The sequence below is a fragment of the Mixophyes fleayi genome, chromosome 3 (assembly GCF_038048845.1).
Source record: "Mixophyes fleayi isolate aMixFle1 chromosome 3, aMixFle1.hap1, whole genome shotgun sequence".
In the NCBI taxonomy this organism is placed as follows: Eukaryota; Metazoa; Chordata; class Amphibia; order Anura; family Limnodynastidae; genus Mixophyes; species Mixophyes fleayi.
Genome location: NC_134404.1, coordinates 270,387,518 through 270,405,091, shown reverse-complemented (window position 1 = coordinate 270,405,091; position 17,574 = coordinate 270,387,518). Strand labels below are relative to the sequence as shown.

The following is a 17,574-nucleotide window of genomic DNA, read 5'->3' as shown; positions in this document are numbered from 1 at the left end:
ATGATGATGATGATGATGATGAATATATAGTAAGATTTAGTATACAGACTAAGAGGTATTGTACTGTGTACTGTAGTGGCTCAATAATGAAACATTTTTGAGACCAAAAAGAAGGCAAAATCTTTAAAACCTGGGTCAATCTGGAAACTATGGATAGCTGGAAAGCATGTGATTAGTACTATTGGTGACAGACTACAAACTCACAAACAGAGATTTGAATATTCAGTGTTTTACCCGTTTTGTTGCCTCAGCCAGACCCAGTGGAGCTTTGGTGCCAGGTTCCAGTTCTTTCTGCACAGAGGAGAACCAGGCCTGGCACTGCAGTAAAGTGTCCTGGTGACTAACATGCTTCTGTAATTCATTTTCCAAACTTAAATACACCTGAAGTTACAAGGGAAATAATCAAAATATACAGCAAAGATAGAGGCTTTTATCATTGCACAAAAATAAGATTAGGGGTTATTATAAATATATCATTTGACACAAGACAGACAGACGTCCTGTAACATTTACTTGAAGCGGTATCCAAATTTCCTAATGTTGAAGCTTTTCCGTTGGCATTCTTTCAGGCTCAGCATTATAGAAGTTTTGTGCATTTTCTGAATTAGACTGGAATAGTCCGGTGGATAGACTTTTGAGTTCCCCAAATGCTTAAACTATAGCCATTTACGCACTAATATAGATCTTTTCTCATTCGCTGTGGGATTGGGTAGGTGTTATCTATTTTCCCCTCTCTTTCACTCAAAGAATTTTTGCGGGCTTTGGAACTATCTTGTAAACTTCTCCCATCCAGCATTTATGTAGAAATGTTTTTAAATATTTTCCATGGTTCATACCTCTCTCCTCAAAGGAGACAACATATGGGACTTATCACCCATTACCGATGTGATAGATGTGGTATAGATGGTGCAGATTTATTTAATTGTTTATGGCAATGCCCTCTGGTCAGGAGTTTCTGGTTACAAGTCAGAACTATAGCGTTGAGAGATTTGGTGAATTATATCCCCTTCACCCCAGAATGGGTTATATTCAGTATTATTCCCAAAAATCTGAAAATTACTATGGATACTAAAAAATTGTTGTTAGCCATCAGTGCGGCAGCACGGAAAACTATACTGCACACCTGGATATACCGGGACTCTCCTCTTATAAAACTATTTAAAGAAAAGCTTTAAATAGGTAGGTAAAAGCAGAACGCTTTTTTTCAACTTGGGAAAGTTATATTGATACAATACTGGAAACAGATTCATGAATGTCTTAGGTTCACTTCCTGGTATAATTTAAGGGAACCAGCAAGGGATCTGCCTATTATCTTATAATAGTTATTTTATTCAGTGAATCATGAACATGTGTTGAAGCCTGTTGTTTGCCTCCAGCCACGGGAGATATGGAAGTCCTAATGAGTAAGCTGAGGAATGCTATTTATTTTAGGAGCACATTGATACCCATATAAAGCTGTTTATTAGTCTCAATGAATATCTGATTCAATTGTATCATTCATTATCAGTCTTCTAAAAAGGTTTTATTTAAACTTGTTGGATAACATCCAATGTTTAAGCTGATATATTTATTTCCTTTGCAACACTGTAAAACTTGTGATTGATGTCATGATTATTGCATGTATAAAATGCTTCTAATAAAAATATTGTTAAAAATATATATATATATATATATCATTTGGATGGGTGGTATTTCTTCCTTTGTTTTCCATTTTAATAATATTGCAAGGAACAGATATGTGACCAAAAAATGTCCACGTCCTTTGTCCTCCCAATCACACTCATTTTGCAGAGACCACATGTCTTGAAATGTTAAGATCTCCTTCTGCCAGATGTAAATCAGGATTGAGCTAGGAAAATTGGGATTGTTTGGGGGATGGGTTAATACTTACTCGCTGGACAGTACTACAAATGGCACAGTAACTGTCTCTGGTCCCTTGTAAATGGGCTTGAATATTTTGTTTAAACTTTGCTTGCAGGTGTTCAGCACAGTGAAGAACCAAATTTTCTCCTTTCAACTTAAGACTGTTTAAACGTTCTTCAAAACCAGCAATATCCTCCATCATTGCCTGCCAAAGTAAGGAATGCATTCAGCAATACTCTCAAGTGATGTAGCATTGTTTAATAACAGATTGCTAACAATGTTTCACCATTTGTATAAGTTTCATTGGTTTTCTTCTATTTATTTTCATTAGTGAGCAATAGTGGTTTAGGGCTCTAATTGAACCACATTCTCACTACTGTATATGTTATAGCTTTATTAATAAACCTGTACATGGTGCAGCTTTTTGCATCTTTCTTTATATATCCTGCACTGATGAACCCCTGTAAGGGTAAAACAGTCTTGATTACAAATAATCTCTTAGGCTCTAGATATTGAATCCAATATCCACATTACCAACCGCACTACCAACAAGTTTTTTCTATAACAATGCCTCTTTTTCTAAAACCATCAACTAGATCTGAATGCATATGGAGGAAGGTCGGAACCTTTGCAGCTCCCAAAATTAAAAGCAAAGAATTGTGGCATATAGGTTTCTCGCTTACTTCTCAAGATAGTAGTGACAGTATTTATTGTCAGCAAAACAACCCAGTCCCTTTGTCTATTGTAAAAGCACCAACATGGCAACATGCAGAGATGGCATATCGCAAATTATGCAACATCAAATATGTGTTATGCCATCTCTGCAAGTTGCTTTGAGAAAAAGATTCTTTGCATAAGAATGATACATTTGAGTTATAAAACCTTGTACCTTGTGGTTTGCCAACTGTTGAGTAATGGTGTCTAAATTGCTACTTTCCATTAAGTCCGGAGTTACCAGTCTGCTGGACATCTGAAGCAGCCACTTCTCTACATCCTGCAGCTCTGAATTATAGCCCTCGTGCTCCTTCACTTTGTCCTCCAAATCTGCAACACTCATCTATTTACAGGTATAACAAATAACAAGAACAATACAAATTAGCTTTACTAACAACAACAAACAAAGAACACCTGAATGATCTCTTTCACAATATCAACGGCATATTTAATAACGTGAACAAACAACTGCAATAAGAACTATGACATTCGGTTGCTAAGCTATATATTTACATAAATAGTAGCAATTTGTATAATTTAAATGGCTAAAACCAGGATTCATTTAAAATGTATTTGTTCATGTAAAGATAACAAAGGTATCACTTTAATTCCCAGCAATTTTTCATTATATTTTTTAGTGAAATAGATTATAAGTAATCTGAATTGATTTATTTAATCTGCAAGTTCATTGAAACACTTGTCTTACCTTGGCCATGCTGCACAGTCCTTGATAGTCTTTCTGCAAATTGTGGATTTTGTCCCTTACAGTGGCATCATGGGTCACACTAAACAATGCTTCACCTTTCTCGATGACCAGTTTGATGGACGGCTCACATGAAAGCACAGTCTGCTGTATGGACTGCATACACAAACACATTTATCTTATCATCATTCTTACAATAAAGTTCTACTATTTATCCTTTCCTTCCAATTCAAGCAATTTTCTACATGAAAGTAGAAGAGTTAAAGCAAAACTATTTACTATGTAATGTAAAGAATTTGTCTGAATTTATTTTCCACAGGACAAAGACATTTTGAAAGACTTGAATTAACCCTTTATTGTTACTAGAATTCTTATGAATAGCCCAAAGGAATACATTACCTTGTACTTGGATAGCTGGGCCTTTTTCTCATACAGCTCAGTTTTGGGTTCCACATCAGCCTGTAGCATGGACTGATACACTGCGAGCCACTGAGCCTGCACTTTGTATTTGTCTGAGAACTCCTTTGCTAGTTGGAGACCCTTTTCTAGTGCTGTGTGCTCCTTTCTAATTGAACTTGTAAGGTCTTCCAGCTTCTCCACATGGCAGTGCATATCATTCTCCAGCTGCTCAGCTTCAAGCCCAGCCAAATACTTAAGAACTCTATCTCCCTTTTCACGGGCTGATTTTAGCAGTCGGTGACCCACATCCATTTCACTTAATAAAAGCTAAATGGGGACAGGAAAAAACATTTAATGATCTATTAAAATAATAGAAATACAATACTCTACAGTCTGTTGCATAAAAACACACATTTCTGGTCCCAGACAACATGGTTGCCAACAATTGCCTCCTGTTCTTATTCAAAGTTATTGAACACACAGTCTCAGTTCATCCTTACATAATGATCTTCATGCACAATCAACACATTCCCAAGTAAATAAAAAAAAACTATTAACCATTTTGCATAATCCTTAATTTGACCTCAGCACATTTCCTAAATACATAAGTTTGTGTACAGAAATGAACAATAAAATGTGTTTGCAAGATTGTTGGGCTTAAAAAAGGCAAGGGACTCCAAAATGCAAGCTGCATAAGATCCTGGAGTCACCTTATCATCTCCTGGCTGGGCAGGATCATAGCTGGTAAAATGAATACCCCTCCCAAATGGCTGTCCCACTCTCCTTATTAAATAGCATTCAATAAAGCCTTTACCCACTTTATTTGGAACAACAGGCCCCAGAGACTCTTAGCTAACATATTGATTTATTGCTAAGGGTGGGAGGTGTCTCCCTGATATAAAATCATATTATCTGGCATAACATTTTCCCAAGTAGACCCATCTTATGTCCCCCGGGCACAACCGCTTGGCTCGATACTGAATTCAGCTTCCTCAATCGATTGGCCAAACCCACTATGGGGCTTACCCAAAAAGCAAAGACCCCTGATACCAAATTATTTCCAACACTTAAATATGCAACTAGGATCTGAGACCTATACTCCTTCGAACTAAAGATTACTTCCTTGCTCTCCCCTCTGACTCCCATCTGGAGCAATGCTGCAATTCTTCTGGGATCAGCCACGACCAGGTCCTGAGACTGGATTCAAGATAAGCTCAAATTTCCAGCTGACTTCCGCAGACATGGTAGTTGGTTGACCCTGGCAGATCTTCAGCAGGGTTCCACCTCACAGATACTGAGTCCTATATGAATTTAGAAAATTCACTATTTCCTGCACTCCTTATTCTCTACATACTCTTCGTGATCTGACCCCATTTGAAAAAATCAGCAGACATCACCCAAAGAGCAGAGATTACATTTCCAAACTGTATGGTATTGATCTTGATGCTGCTTTACCCCCACAGATCTACCATCTACCATGAAGTGGAATGGGAGAGGGATCTTGGCCCCCCACCTGACCAGGGGACCTGGGAGGACATGAGACTGGGAATCACTAAAATCAAGGACACTTCTCATAAAGTCTACTACTGATGGTAATATACCCCAATGAGGCTTCAAAAGATGTTTTCATCTGCTCTACTTGATTGTTGGAAAAATTGTGGTCAAAGGGGCACCATGATTTATGGTTGGTGTCCTGTAATAACTTCTTTTTGGGGAGACATAGACCTTGGAACACCCTCTTTGAGGCCCCAGTCGCAAGGGACCTCTGGAGTTTTTTGCTATGTTGCCCTCCCAAAAATCTGAAAAAATTTCAAAAAAACGAGTTGTACACATTTTAGCAGTAGTCGTCTGTCCCGGAGCTCCATGATTATTGACATAGCCCTGGAAAAAAATGTGACTATAATACTGTGGAGAGGGGATATGATTGTGTGCATGAAGGCCAATCAGAAGACAAAATAAAAGAGACTTAGGCATCATATTGGTCCTCCCATTCACACCCCACCTCTGCAGGAATTTGAAAGTGGCAAATATAAATGATATCTGCTTCTATCTTTTTAAAAGATTAAGCACCAGCAAACACTAATGTACAACACACTTACCTCAAGTTTCTTCATTTTTCTCTCCAATGCTGACTTATCCACTACTCCAATATTTGCTGTAATATTTTGGAAGTTCTTTTGTGCTTCTGTAAACCAGTCTGTATAAGATTTAATGGCCAGCTCAGACTCGTCTATGTTTCTGATTTCTTCTTCATAGAATTGAATTTGTTCCTTAAGACAGGGGAGAAATAGACAATAAAATAAGTTAATAAAAGTAAGAACCGTTGTCATTTGTTTGAACAGCAGGTGTAACATGACACCGTTTAACAGACTGGAATTGTTGCATAGAAAACCAGGTACCAAATACAACCATGTACTGAAACAGACAAAGCACGAATTAAAGATTGATTAGAAAGAGCTAAATAAAAAAAAAAGAAAATACAACAAAATAACTAAGTATATGCTGACTGTAAATCACTAGAACCATTTCAAAGCAGTCACTACATTTGAGCTAAATGGGGACTGTGTATGCTGGTACTCTGAAGAGGCAGCCTCTGCAACAAGTGGTATTAAAGTGTATGTCTAACCATCAATTAAAGATAAGATATGGGTTATTGTGCAAGAAGCACATGGCAGGTATATAAATCCTGAATTTCTGCTGATTGTGTTTTAAAAACCTCAGGGAAATTGTGTGTGAGAAAAAGCTTCCCAAAGAGTGTGCTTGGCTGCAGGAATAGCCGGTATAAGGGTTCCTGAGTATGAATGGAGAAAGACGGATGGGTTCCATTCATAAGGCTCATTGTACATAAAACAATTAAAAAAGAAGTCCATTAAAAAGGTGGACTTACCCTTTGAACTTCTAACATGAATTAAAGATGCAAGAAAGTCATATTTTAATAGTAAATTAAACAAATTAGCTGAAAATAATTTTGTTTTTCAAACATATTAATATACAGTAATGTTTTAACCTTGGTGTGTCACATAAATGATTCATGCGCCATTTCTGTTTGCAGAGTGATACAAAACCAAATAGGTTGGAAACTGCTCCAAATTAACCTAATAAAATTGTACATTAATTCTTCAGGTCCATAATTTTGTTAGCTTACTTTTCTCTATTGAAAATATAAGATCATGGTTCCCCATTTAAGTGTTATTTACCTTAATTTACAGATATGGGAACTATTATCCAGAATTCTTGTGTTTCTAGATAAGGAATTTTTCTGTAATTTTGAACACCATACTGAAAAATGCTAAATAATATTTAAAAATTGCAACTATCATTCTTTCCCCACGCTGCCCCTAACATTTCCCTCCTTAAATTATGCAGTTGCGTTCCTCTAGTTACTGTACGATGAGACATGATGTGACCAATTTACATGTATGCAATTATAGAGCAGTAGAAAATATTTCCTTTTTTCACTTCTGATTTTAGAACTTTCCCGATAAGGTGTTTCAAGATTAAATACACTAAAAATAAACTCTACCAGCTCATGTGATAACATAAATCGCGTATTGATTCCTTTGATATTATGGTTTTTTTTACGATTATGTACTAAAAGTTCAATTTACAGTTTAATGTTTTACTTGGAAGACATTTAGTGGAGACAGTCTCCTCAAAAGAGTTTTGCATACTGTGATAATTTAGTGAAAGTTTTTACCAGAATATGAAGCCAGACAGCTTGGTAGCGAGACGTGAGTAGAGTGGCCATACTCCCCATTCTGCTGCTGCTTCGGCCTTCCTCCAACACCTGCTGTGCCAACATCGCCACCTCTTCAACTTCCTCCTTGTAGACCAACACCTCCTCATGCCATTTCTAGATGAGCGGGGATAAATTATTATTTGAATATTGAACAAAAAACAACAACGTGGAAGACATATTATCTTTTGATGAGAAGAACATAATCATATGGTATGAAACTCTGAAAACCATATCACACATCTTAGTTCAAGCTTTAACATACAATAGATTATAATATTATTGATGACTTTTTAACAAAATAAAGAATAGGACCCATAGGCAAGGTATGGAGGCTAACTGCGCATTTACTTTCATCTGTTGAAGCTGTATCTCCTTTGTAGCTCTGTCTGACTGACGTCCTGTCCTGATATTCACTTTTCCTTCCACAGATGTCAACCATTCATCTGTTTTCTGGAACTTTCTCTCCATCAGTTTCAACTTGCTGAGAGAGGCATTCATTTGGCTTCTGGTCTCTGTGAGTCTTTGTTGATAAATTTGCCAGTCCTGCCTTAGAGATTCCAGCTCTCTATCTTCTGTGTGAGGAATACCCCACAGCATAACTTCTTCTCTTGTGTGCAGCATAGAGTTCAACAAGGCCTGACCTTCTGCACAGTGCACCTGTAGCTCCTGAAATGTTCATCAAAATAGGGAACATGTCTTAGAGAATAGGTAAAACTAAAAAAACAGGTTGGAAATACATAATATAGATTATATCAAACATGTACTATAGTAGCATCAATCATGCATATTCTAGTTTTTCTGTAGAGTATTTGAGATTCAACCGTACATTGTACTGTACTATTATTCATTCTTATAAAACTATTAATTGCAACCCAATATCTGGCTGGTCTGCAGCTAAGTCATGTACGCTATAATAATACTATATCTCCTGCTTTATGAACTGCAGATTTTTCCAGAGCCAAGTATATACTTAGCTTTTCTCCATAAAGTAAATCTAAATTCTAATATTCTGGAGAAGAACCACCTTTAGCCCCAAATCTTGAATGCAATCTCAATTATAGATTTTATGCTATTGAGTCTGCTTAACCTCAGGTTTTATGTGCTAAGCTCAGGGACAAACCTTATATTCTACTGGACCATAGCTAAATTGGGTGCACAGTGCAGCGCAAAAGTAAACTTGTTCATGAAATAAAATGTCAGCACTGTGGTCAAGTTGCTTTTTATTAGTACTTCTTGTATATCTGCCCCAGCTTCTGGTAAATGACCAGCAACATGGAACATTTCAGTCAATTAGTTGGCTATACATTTTGTGCAAACATTCTGGACATACCTGTAGTTCCCGAAGAGTAGCATCATACATGTCAGTATCGCCATCAAGCAGGACTAGACAGTCCAACTTTTCAGTCTCTTGCTGAAGCCAATGTTCAAATACTCGAAGCCCCTTCTGATAATCTTGATGCTCTGAGACTATTTTATCTGCTTTGGAAATGGCCTCCTGTTAAAGTACAAAACATTTACAATTAACATTTGTTAATTACAATGTCTGTCACATAGTCAATCATTTTTTACTGTAAGTACCAAAACAAACATATTAACATAACAAATAATACGTTTAAATAGTAATAGACACAATTGGTATTACATATTTTGATTCATTATACACAGGTAGGAATCCTACCAATAGTATAAAACCAAAACCATTTGCCAGTGCCAAATGCGCGGTAGCAAATGTCATTGACACATATTACCATCAGGGCCACCGAGAGGGGGGGGGGGGCATACAAATTACCTGAGCCCGGACTCTTCCTAGGGGACCCATGGCCCCACTGGAGACATATCTTTTTTTCTTTTTTTTACATTTTTTAAGTACATTTTTTGTTTTTGTGGCTCGCGGGTGTCGAGCGCGAATTTAGGAGGGGGTGGGGGGGGTGGTAGTGGCTAAATCCCCAGGTACCTTCAGACGCCAGATGAACAGGTCATGTGACTGCAGTGGTCACATGGTACTCAGTGCCAGCGGGCTACTGGAGATCTTCCCATCGTGTGTGCTGTGCAGTGGAGAAAAGGTAAGAGGAAGGTGTGCTGGAGAGGGGGCATTTGTGACTAAAGGTGCTGGACAGAGAGGGTGCATGTGTGACTAAAGGTGCTGCGCAGAGAAGGGGCATGTGTGACTATAGGTGCTGGGCAGAGAGGGGGCATGTGTGACTATAGGTGCTGGGCAGAGAGGGGGCATGTGTGACTATAGGTGCTGAGCAAAGAGGGGGCATGTGTGACTATAGGTGCTGGGCAGAGAGGGGGCATGTGTGACTATAGGTGCTGGGCAGAGAGGGGGCATGTGTGACTATAGGTGCTGATCAGAGAGGGGGCATGTGTGACTATAGGTGCTGGGCAGAGAGGGGGCATGTGTGACTATAGGTGCTGGGCAGAGAGGAGGCATGTGTGACTATAAGTGCTGAGCAAAGAGGGGGCATGTGTGACTATAGGTGCTGGGCAGAGAGGGGGCATGTGTGACTATAGGTGCTGGGCAGAGAGGGGGCATGTGTGACTATAGGTAATGAGCAGAGAGGGGGCATGTGTGACTATAGGTGCTGGGCAGAGAGGGGGCATGTGTGACTATAGGTGCTGAGCAGAGAGGGGCATGTGTGACTATAGCTGCTGGGCAGAGGGAGGGCAAGTGTTATTAAAGCAAGTGGGCAGAGGGGGGGCAAGTGTGATTAAAGCATGTGGGCAGAGAGGTGCATGTGTGATTAAAGCATGTGGGCAGAGAGGTGTATGTGTGATTAAAGCATGTGGGCAGAGGGGCATGTGCGAGTAATCCATTATTCTGCAGGAGGGTGGCCTATTGTTTTTCACCTGCTAGACACCCCCCCAATGAGCACGCCCCCAATTGTACGAGCACTCCCACTTTTACGCTGCTGCGCGCAATTTTTTTTTACCATGCTCAACTATAAGGGGGGGCCCCATGAAGTTGCTGTAGCGGGGCCCTGAAATCCTCTTGGCAGCCCTGATTACCATATGCCCCTTTTCACATTTGTTTCATTGAGCTTAGATTTTAAATCTACATTTACTTATTTCAAAATCAATATTTATATCTGCGTGTTTTCTTCAATTTTAGTTTAGGAAACCAATGGAATTGAAAGCTAATCTTAAATTTTGTACATTAGAAAAAAAAAATCAGCATTTGTGCATTCACCATGATGAACACAATGATAGAATCTATTGCTTTACCTTTGTCTTCTCTTTCAGTGTGTTGTAGCGTTCCTGCAGGTCCTGGAGCTCCAGCTGGGTAACATAATGTTCAGTCATGCTGGATCCTTTCTTTTCTATGGTGTCTAATAAGCTGCCATGACTTAGAAGTTCTTCATTCAGTAACTATAAGCAATAGGCATTCCATTAGCTCGGCACAGAAACAGTGATATAGTCTTTGCATTCCTGAGGGTAAATTTATGAAGCTGCGGGTTTAAAAAGGTGGAGATGTTGCCTATAGTAACCAATTAGATTCTAATTATCATTTATTTAGTACATTGTACAAAATGACAGCTAGAATCTGATTGGTTGCTATAGGCAACATATCCACTTTTTCAAAACCACAGCTTGATAAATTTACCCCCTGGTTTGGAAACCATACACAATGTTTGTAATGATAATCTATAGGTGTTTTAACATATTTAAAGGGTGTGTCAACTTTAAGACATCTCTCCCAAATTTTGACTTGCCCCTTGTAGTAAACAGACACTCCCCCTTAAAAGAAATTAATACTATATATTATACAAAGCCAGAAGCTAATTCCCACTGTGAGCTGTCAGAATTTAGCCAGTCCTCTTCAATAGCACTAAATAGTGAAGCTGTATTCAGTACTATTCCCGGCTTATAGTTGCTCCCAGCTTCAGGTAACTGGGATTGGAACTCTTGGAGCTCCCCTTCTGTTACTTATATGGGAGGATGATATTGTCAAAATGTGGACAATCCTCTAAAATACGTTAAAAGACACCCTTCCATATGCTACATAAAGGAGGCAGGTCAAAACGAATGGCTGGCATCCATAAGCGGGCAACCTCTTAAAAGTAAGCAAGTCTGAATAGTATGCTTAATTAATTTCAAGATGTTTTAATGGTAACTTCAGATTATATAAGCAAATACAAGTTGAAGAATCTAAGTATGGTAAAAATTGAGCTTTTGGGCTGGTGGTGGGGGTTACTGGTATCTATCTAGGTAAAAATATGCTTGCAAAGTTGTAGATTTAAAAGAAAGACAAACTATTTTAGAGGAAGATGAATATGGGCCGGCATACTTTAGCTTTGCTTTGTGCTGCAGTTTTGTCCTTTAGTTCATTGTACTGTTTCTCTGAATCATTCAGGCGTTCCTCCACCCTGTCCATCCAGCTGGAGAACTGACGCACATCATCCTGGTAGCTTGTCCACTTAGATAGGGCACCTTCAAGTTGACTGTAATTATGTAGATCAACAGACAAACAAATGCATGAAATGTTAAGTGTGGCATAAATAACAAAAAAAACAAAAAGGAAACATCATTTACTAGACATGCTTTTATATGATTCCTATGTGCTATCTGTCAAAAACATCAAAAAGTTTTACCTCCCACAATTCACCTGCCCTCTGTCATATTAATAGTCCTATTCTAAACCTATTCATGCCCCCAATTACAAGAACCTTTGCCCACAATGATGTTACATAAATCCATTGCCACTAGGCTACCCCCTTAAACATTGTATTCTGAGAAGATGATCACATCTGAATATGATTGGCACCTCTCTTGAATGGTGAGCTCTATCACCAGTCTAACTACTACCACCATTAAAGTCTTAAAATAAGATTATATAGTCATCCCATAATGTTTACATTAGACAAATATAATGTGCACATACAAATATGCAATTTATGTAATATTTATAACCTTTTGCATTGTATACAGGATGATAACAGGGAGGCCCAGGAGTCTTTCAGTTTCAGGAGCTGATGCTGAATAGCTGGTGTGCCCTCTGGAGATGTGTTTCTCAGAACGGATTCTCCTCGTGTTAATATCATCTTCATCTGAATTTCTTTCTCCTGCTTTACCAGCAACAAAGTCTACACACCAAGACAAATCAGCCGGTAAAAGAATATAAAATGATAATCTATGCGCAAACTTTAACACCCTAGTATAGAGGATACAGACCTAACAATCATGAACATTTTGTAAATGTTGCCATTCAATTTAGATTTAGTGAGCATTAAAGACTGCAATGGTGACGTTGGATGATAGTATTTAAGTGTATACTTGCTAATTTGGCTTTAGGTTTTTCTTTATAGCCTAGTGAAAACTGTAACCACATGCTCAATTAAACCTCATTATAAGACACTATCCTATATTAGATATTAGTTGGAGAAAATGATTTTGTTTTCATTTGTATGGAGTCCTATTTTAAGAATGATATAAATGTGCTGTAGTTCAGTTACCTCCAGTTTGGACATTCTGCTGTCCAGGACACTTTTATCAGCGGTTGGGTGACAATATGACTGCAGCAGGTGTATAGCATCATTTATCCAGTCTTGAAGCTCAGTCAGACCCTGTGAAAACTGCTGGTGTTCCAAGACAATACGATCCATTCTTGACATTTTTTCCTATAGGAAAGTAATTACATTTCTTAGGTTATGTCTTCAGATTTCAACATACATTCTTGACTATAAAACTGAACAATAAACAGGGGTCACCACCCAGAACCATTCCCTCTGTGATCCTGTCATTACCTTTTACTGGAGCCACAGTCAGAGCTGGAGGCTTTCCAGCTCACACCCCCTTATGCCTGGAAAGATGGAACAGGGGCAAGCAGAGGCTAGGCAAGCGTTAGCCGAGTACAGTGAGGGCGAGTTCACATTAGTGCAACATAATTAGACGTAGAAGTATTCCTAGATACCTCTTGTGGGTACTAGAGGACTGATGCAAAGATATGTGGCAATGACCATCAGCAGCACTATTTAGCTGCTTCATTGTCTGCTTGTCAATTTCCGGCTGTCTTTTTGAATTACCCATTTGTCATTTCCATTTGAACTACTGCGAGAAAGGAGATTGTCACTAGATTTTTTAAATGGGTAAATTGATGTGGAGATATTTGTATTTAATTACATTTTATATGGAAAATGTGATGCATTTATTATTATTATTATTATTATTATTATTATTATTATTATTACTATTATTATTAGTTTTATTTATTATTTATGAGATACTATTTTCTCTTATGTGCATAACACTTCATTACATTATTATAATGTGTACAATTATGGCAATGTGTACAATTATGGCAATTATGGCAATGTCGATTCTCATACCACCTAACTCTTACACTTAGGCTTAGTGCTAGGGTTGGGGTTAGGAATAACAATATAGTTAGGCTTAGGGACCCGCCATTGCCGCTTTAAAAAGACTAATATAGAGGTCGCAATTTCAAATGACGTCAAAAGACGCTGCCGTTCTTACTGCTTATCGGGATTTGGTATGACAGTGTCGAGGACTTCTTGTGTCATTGTTAAGGTCAGTCATCATTTATTATCAGTCGGGCAAGTGAGTTTCGTTTTTGTGGATTCGTAATAGTCACTGTTGTTTACACCACTGCCATTAATTTGTACCACACCCACTGCAAGTACTGTCAAGCAGTTCTCCGTGCTATCATTATGTGTAAGTATACAAAAGTGTATGCCTGGCACAAATACTACTGTTTTTGAGTTGTATGGATTTTGAGATACGTCCGACATACATCTTTTTCTGCGTATGTTCGCTGCGCAAATGCGGTCAAGTCAAAATTAAGCCAGAAATGTATCATTTTAATTCTGCAGCCATCTACCTCATCTAGCATTAAAAAAAACAAATAGATAGATTTCTCACACTCACGTGTATAACTCTTTGTATTGGTTTGTCTATTTTGTGTGCTATTCAATTCATGTACAAGGCTATATTTTGCTATTGTTTAGTCTAATTACTTCCAGTCATATTTCTGTTCTACTATGAACTATGCAGTTGATTTACTAAAGGATAGGAACAGAAGTAACAAAGTTGAAGAATTCATCTAAGATGTCACTGTCCAGAGAATAAGTCAATGTCTTTGGGGAACTAATAATTGTTTACCAAATCTCAACTGTGAAATATATTTATACACTTTAAAGTATAGAAAAGTGCACGTCCACCTGAATTGCCCTGACAGTGTAGCATAGTGGTAAATACACACATTATTATGCAGACAATACAAAAGATCATGCTGTGTTACGTCCCACTAAGCATAACAATAAAGTTTGCACATTACAGAGTGGCAGGGGACACAAACAGTGAAATGTTACCTTGGTTAGATTGTTTAATGCTAGGTATTGTGAAGACAGCTGAGACACCCTGTGCACATAGCTTTTGCTGGCAGACTGTCCTCCCTTCAGCTGTTGAGCTTTCTCTTTTAGTCTGGTGATCTGTGGCTCATGACAGCCTATTTCTTCCAGGATAGACTATAGGGCACAAGCACATTTAAGGCAGTGGAGAAAAAGCATGCAACAAAACCGCAAGACAAGAGGCCCTGAATATATGTCATATGGGTACTACAGACATTCAGTGAGTAGATGCAGAGTACTAGTGGCATTAATATGAAGCAAGCACATGACTCAAGGAGAGATGGTTAGAAACAAATAGAGCTGGTAAAGTCGTGCGCACACGTTGGGATGGAAGTGTGTGATTGGGATTACCTGGAGCTTTTGCTGTTCCTTCCTCTTAGAAGGCAGGTCATGGAGGCGATTATTGCTGTCTTGGACTATCCTTTCTGTATTGCTAAGCCATTCCTGAACCGGTTTGGCACTTGTTTCAAAGTCTCTCATTTGAACCTTTAAATTCTACATTAGGCATAAATTGATTGGGAACAAATAAACATGTTATATTTCATACGAAATACAATGTTGAGTAAACCATCCAGCTAACCTGCTTGTAGAACTGACAACAATGTCTTACATTTCAGTAACGTCAGGTTCTTAACATGCAGAACCTGCTGCTAGATGATCACCATAATTCTATCATGTACTTACTTCTCATCACTACCATATAACTGTGGCATTTTAGGAGCACGGCATTCACTAAAGTTACACATTATTCCTACAGAAATACCAAATACAAAATGTAAAATTGATTCCAGCTGTTAATCTTGAATATAGTAAAAAAAGATAAGAATATAATCAGGTACTTTATATGTAAGGCAGAGGTACGCTACCCGAAATAAGCAGGTCGTATCAAATAATAGCTACTCATTCAGGTTAAAAAAAATGGCATCCAGCATATTTTCTGTCTCTACAACTGAAGCTGATGTACATCTGTGTACATCCCCTCACTGTAAATAACCTACTTCTTCCAGTGGGACTACTTCTGTTACCTCAATGGCAGCCCTCTTCTAGCCGCAACATGTCGGTTGGTACTGGGTATGTGTTCTGTACAGAGGAATACACCTATTGTCACACTTGGCGGAGTTACAGCTCACCTAAATGAACAATGAGCCAATGACAATAAGGATATTCCTCAGGATATACAGTAATGCCTACCTAATTCGAAATTGGTCCCGTAACAGTCTTTCAACTCCTGGAAGCCGGACACAACTTAAGGTAACAGTGGGGGCCAATGTCATAACCCTCATTTGAGTGCTACATGGGGGAGCTTGATTACCTACACTAAGGCAACGTTCAAAGGTGATTACAACTCTCAGTTATCCTACAGTGACTATGAAACAATGCCTAAAACAAAGTATAAACAGTACCTCTAAGGCAGACTCCTTCTGATGAAGTGATGAAATGAAACTTTTCCAATCAACTTTTGCATTAAGGACCTTCTGTTGGATTGTTTTAACTTTCTCCTCAGGAATTATGCTGCACAAAAGTTCACCTCTAGATGTCACTGTCTGCAGTTTTTGTTGACCACTTTCGCTTTCGGAAAGGCATTCCTAAGGGAAACATGGAGACTGTTTGAAAACTAGCAAAAACAAATAAATTAAAACTAAAAAAAAGTGTAACATTTTGTATTGTGTGAACATTTTAATGCTCCTGTGCAACAGTGGTCAAACATTAAATATAACAGCCAAAGACAGGGCTTTTTTATGTGGTGTTGGTTAGTTTTAGAAGGGGAGGACCCAAAAAATTCATCATTCACTACCCCAGTTGTTCCCAAACTTTGCAGTTCGTGGCACCCTTAGAGTCTCCATAATTTTTTCAAGGCACCCCTCCAAAATAATTACTGAGCAGTCCCATTTAATAAGTAGCTGGATCAAAAAACGTAATAAGTATTTAGGTCAGGACAGAAATACTTATTTAGTTGTATGCAAAAATACACATAAATCCAAGGGAAAATAATATTTTTATATATTTTTTTCAATTATATTTCAGTCAAAGAATAATTTGCAGCTAACTCACTCTGCCCCTGCATCATCTCCACACTCTGTGCTCCTCTGAATCATCTCCATACTCTGCGCCCCCTCTGCATCCACACGCTCTGCGCCCCCTCTGCATCCACTCGCTCTGCACCCCCTCTGCATCCACTTGCTCTGCGCCCCCTCTGCATCCACTCGCTCTGCGCCCCCTCTGCATCCGCTCGCTCTGCGCCCCCTCTGCATTCATTCGCTCTGCGCCCCCTCTACATCCACTCGCTCTGCGCTCCCTCTGCATCCACTCGCTCTGCCCCCTCGCTCTGCCCCCTCTGTATCCACGCTCTGCCCCCTCTGCATCTTCGCTCTGCCCCCTCACTCTGCCCTCTCTGCCCCCTCTGCATCCCGCAGAGGGTCACTACTTGTTACTGAATGTCGGGCGTGATGTCATCACGCCTAACATTCAGTGACAAGTGGAAGGAGAGAGGAGGATGCTGGGTCCCAGGCGCCGCCAGATTGGTAAGTTTTTTTGTTTGTTTTTTTCTCTACCTGGCCGCGGCACCCCTGCTCCCAGGGGTGCCGCGACGCACAGTTTGGGAACCTAGGCACTACCCTATAGTCTTCTTCAAAAGGCAACAGAAAAAACAAATAATAGTCACACTTGGACCCTGGAGTTGATTTTGGCTAACATAATTATTTGAAAGCCACAAATGTGCACAAGACCTGTGCGTGCTGCCAAGAGATTGCAGAGACCTAAAACATGTGGTGTCCCCTAATGAAAGTGAC

At 39.0% G+C, this 17,574-nt stretch overlaps 1 protein-coding gene across 1 annotated transcript in view; it reads right to left on the bottom strand.

Moving 5' to 3' along the window:
• The window catches only part of SYNE1 (spectrin repeat containing nuclear envelope protein 1), a 334,503-nt gene that overhangs the window by 172,065 nt on the left and 144,864 nt on the right, over positions 1-17,574 (bottom strand). Inside the window, exons 57-72 of the mRNA XM_075203581.1 lie at positions 16,189-16,371; positions 15,137-15,280; positions 14,747-14,902; positions 12,872-13,036; positions 12,330-12,502; positions 11,707-11,860; positions 10,644-10,787; positions 8,749-8,913; positions 7,767-8,084; positions 7,377-7,532; positions 5,779-5,949; positions 3,680-4,006; positions 3,284-3,436; positions 2,753-2,920; positions 1,892-2,068; positions 235-381 (exon numbers count right to left, since the gene is read on the bottom strand). Of these exons, the coding sequence (XP_075059682.1) occupies positions 235-381; positions 1,892-2,068; positions 2,753-2,920; positions 3,284-3,436; positions 3,680-4,006; positions 5,779-5,949; positions 7,377-7,532; positions 7,767-8,084; positions 8,749-8,913; positions 10,644-10,787; positions 11,707-11,860; positions 12,330-12,502; positions 12,872-13,036; positions 14,747-14,902; positions 15,137-15,280; positions 16,189-16,371 (2,901 nt within the window). The remainder of the gene's footprint in view (positions 1-234; positions 382-1,891; positions 2,069-2,752; positions 2,921-3,283; positions 3,437-3,679; positions 4,007-5,778; positions 5,950-7,376; positions 7,533-7,766; positions 8,085-8,748; positions 8,914-10,643; positions 10,788-11,706; positions 11,861-12,329; positions 12,503-12,871; positions 13,037-14,746; positions 14,903-15,136; positions 15,281-16,188; positions 16,372-17,574) is intronic.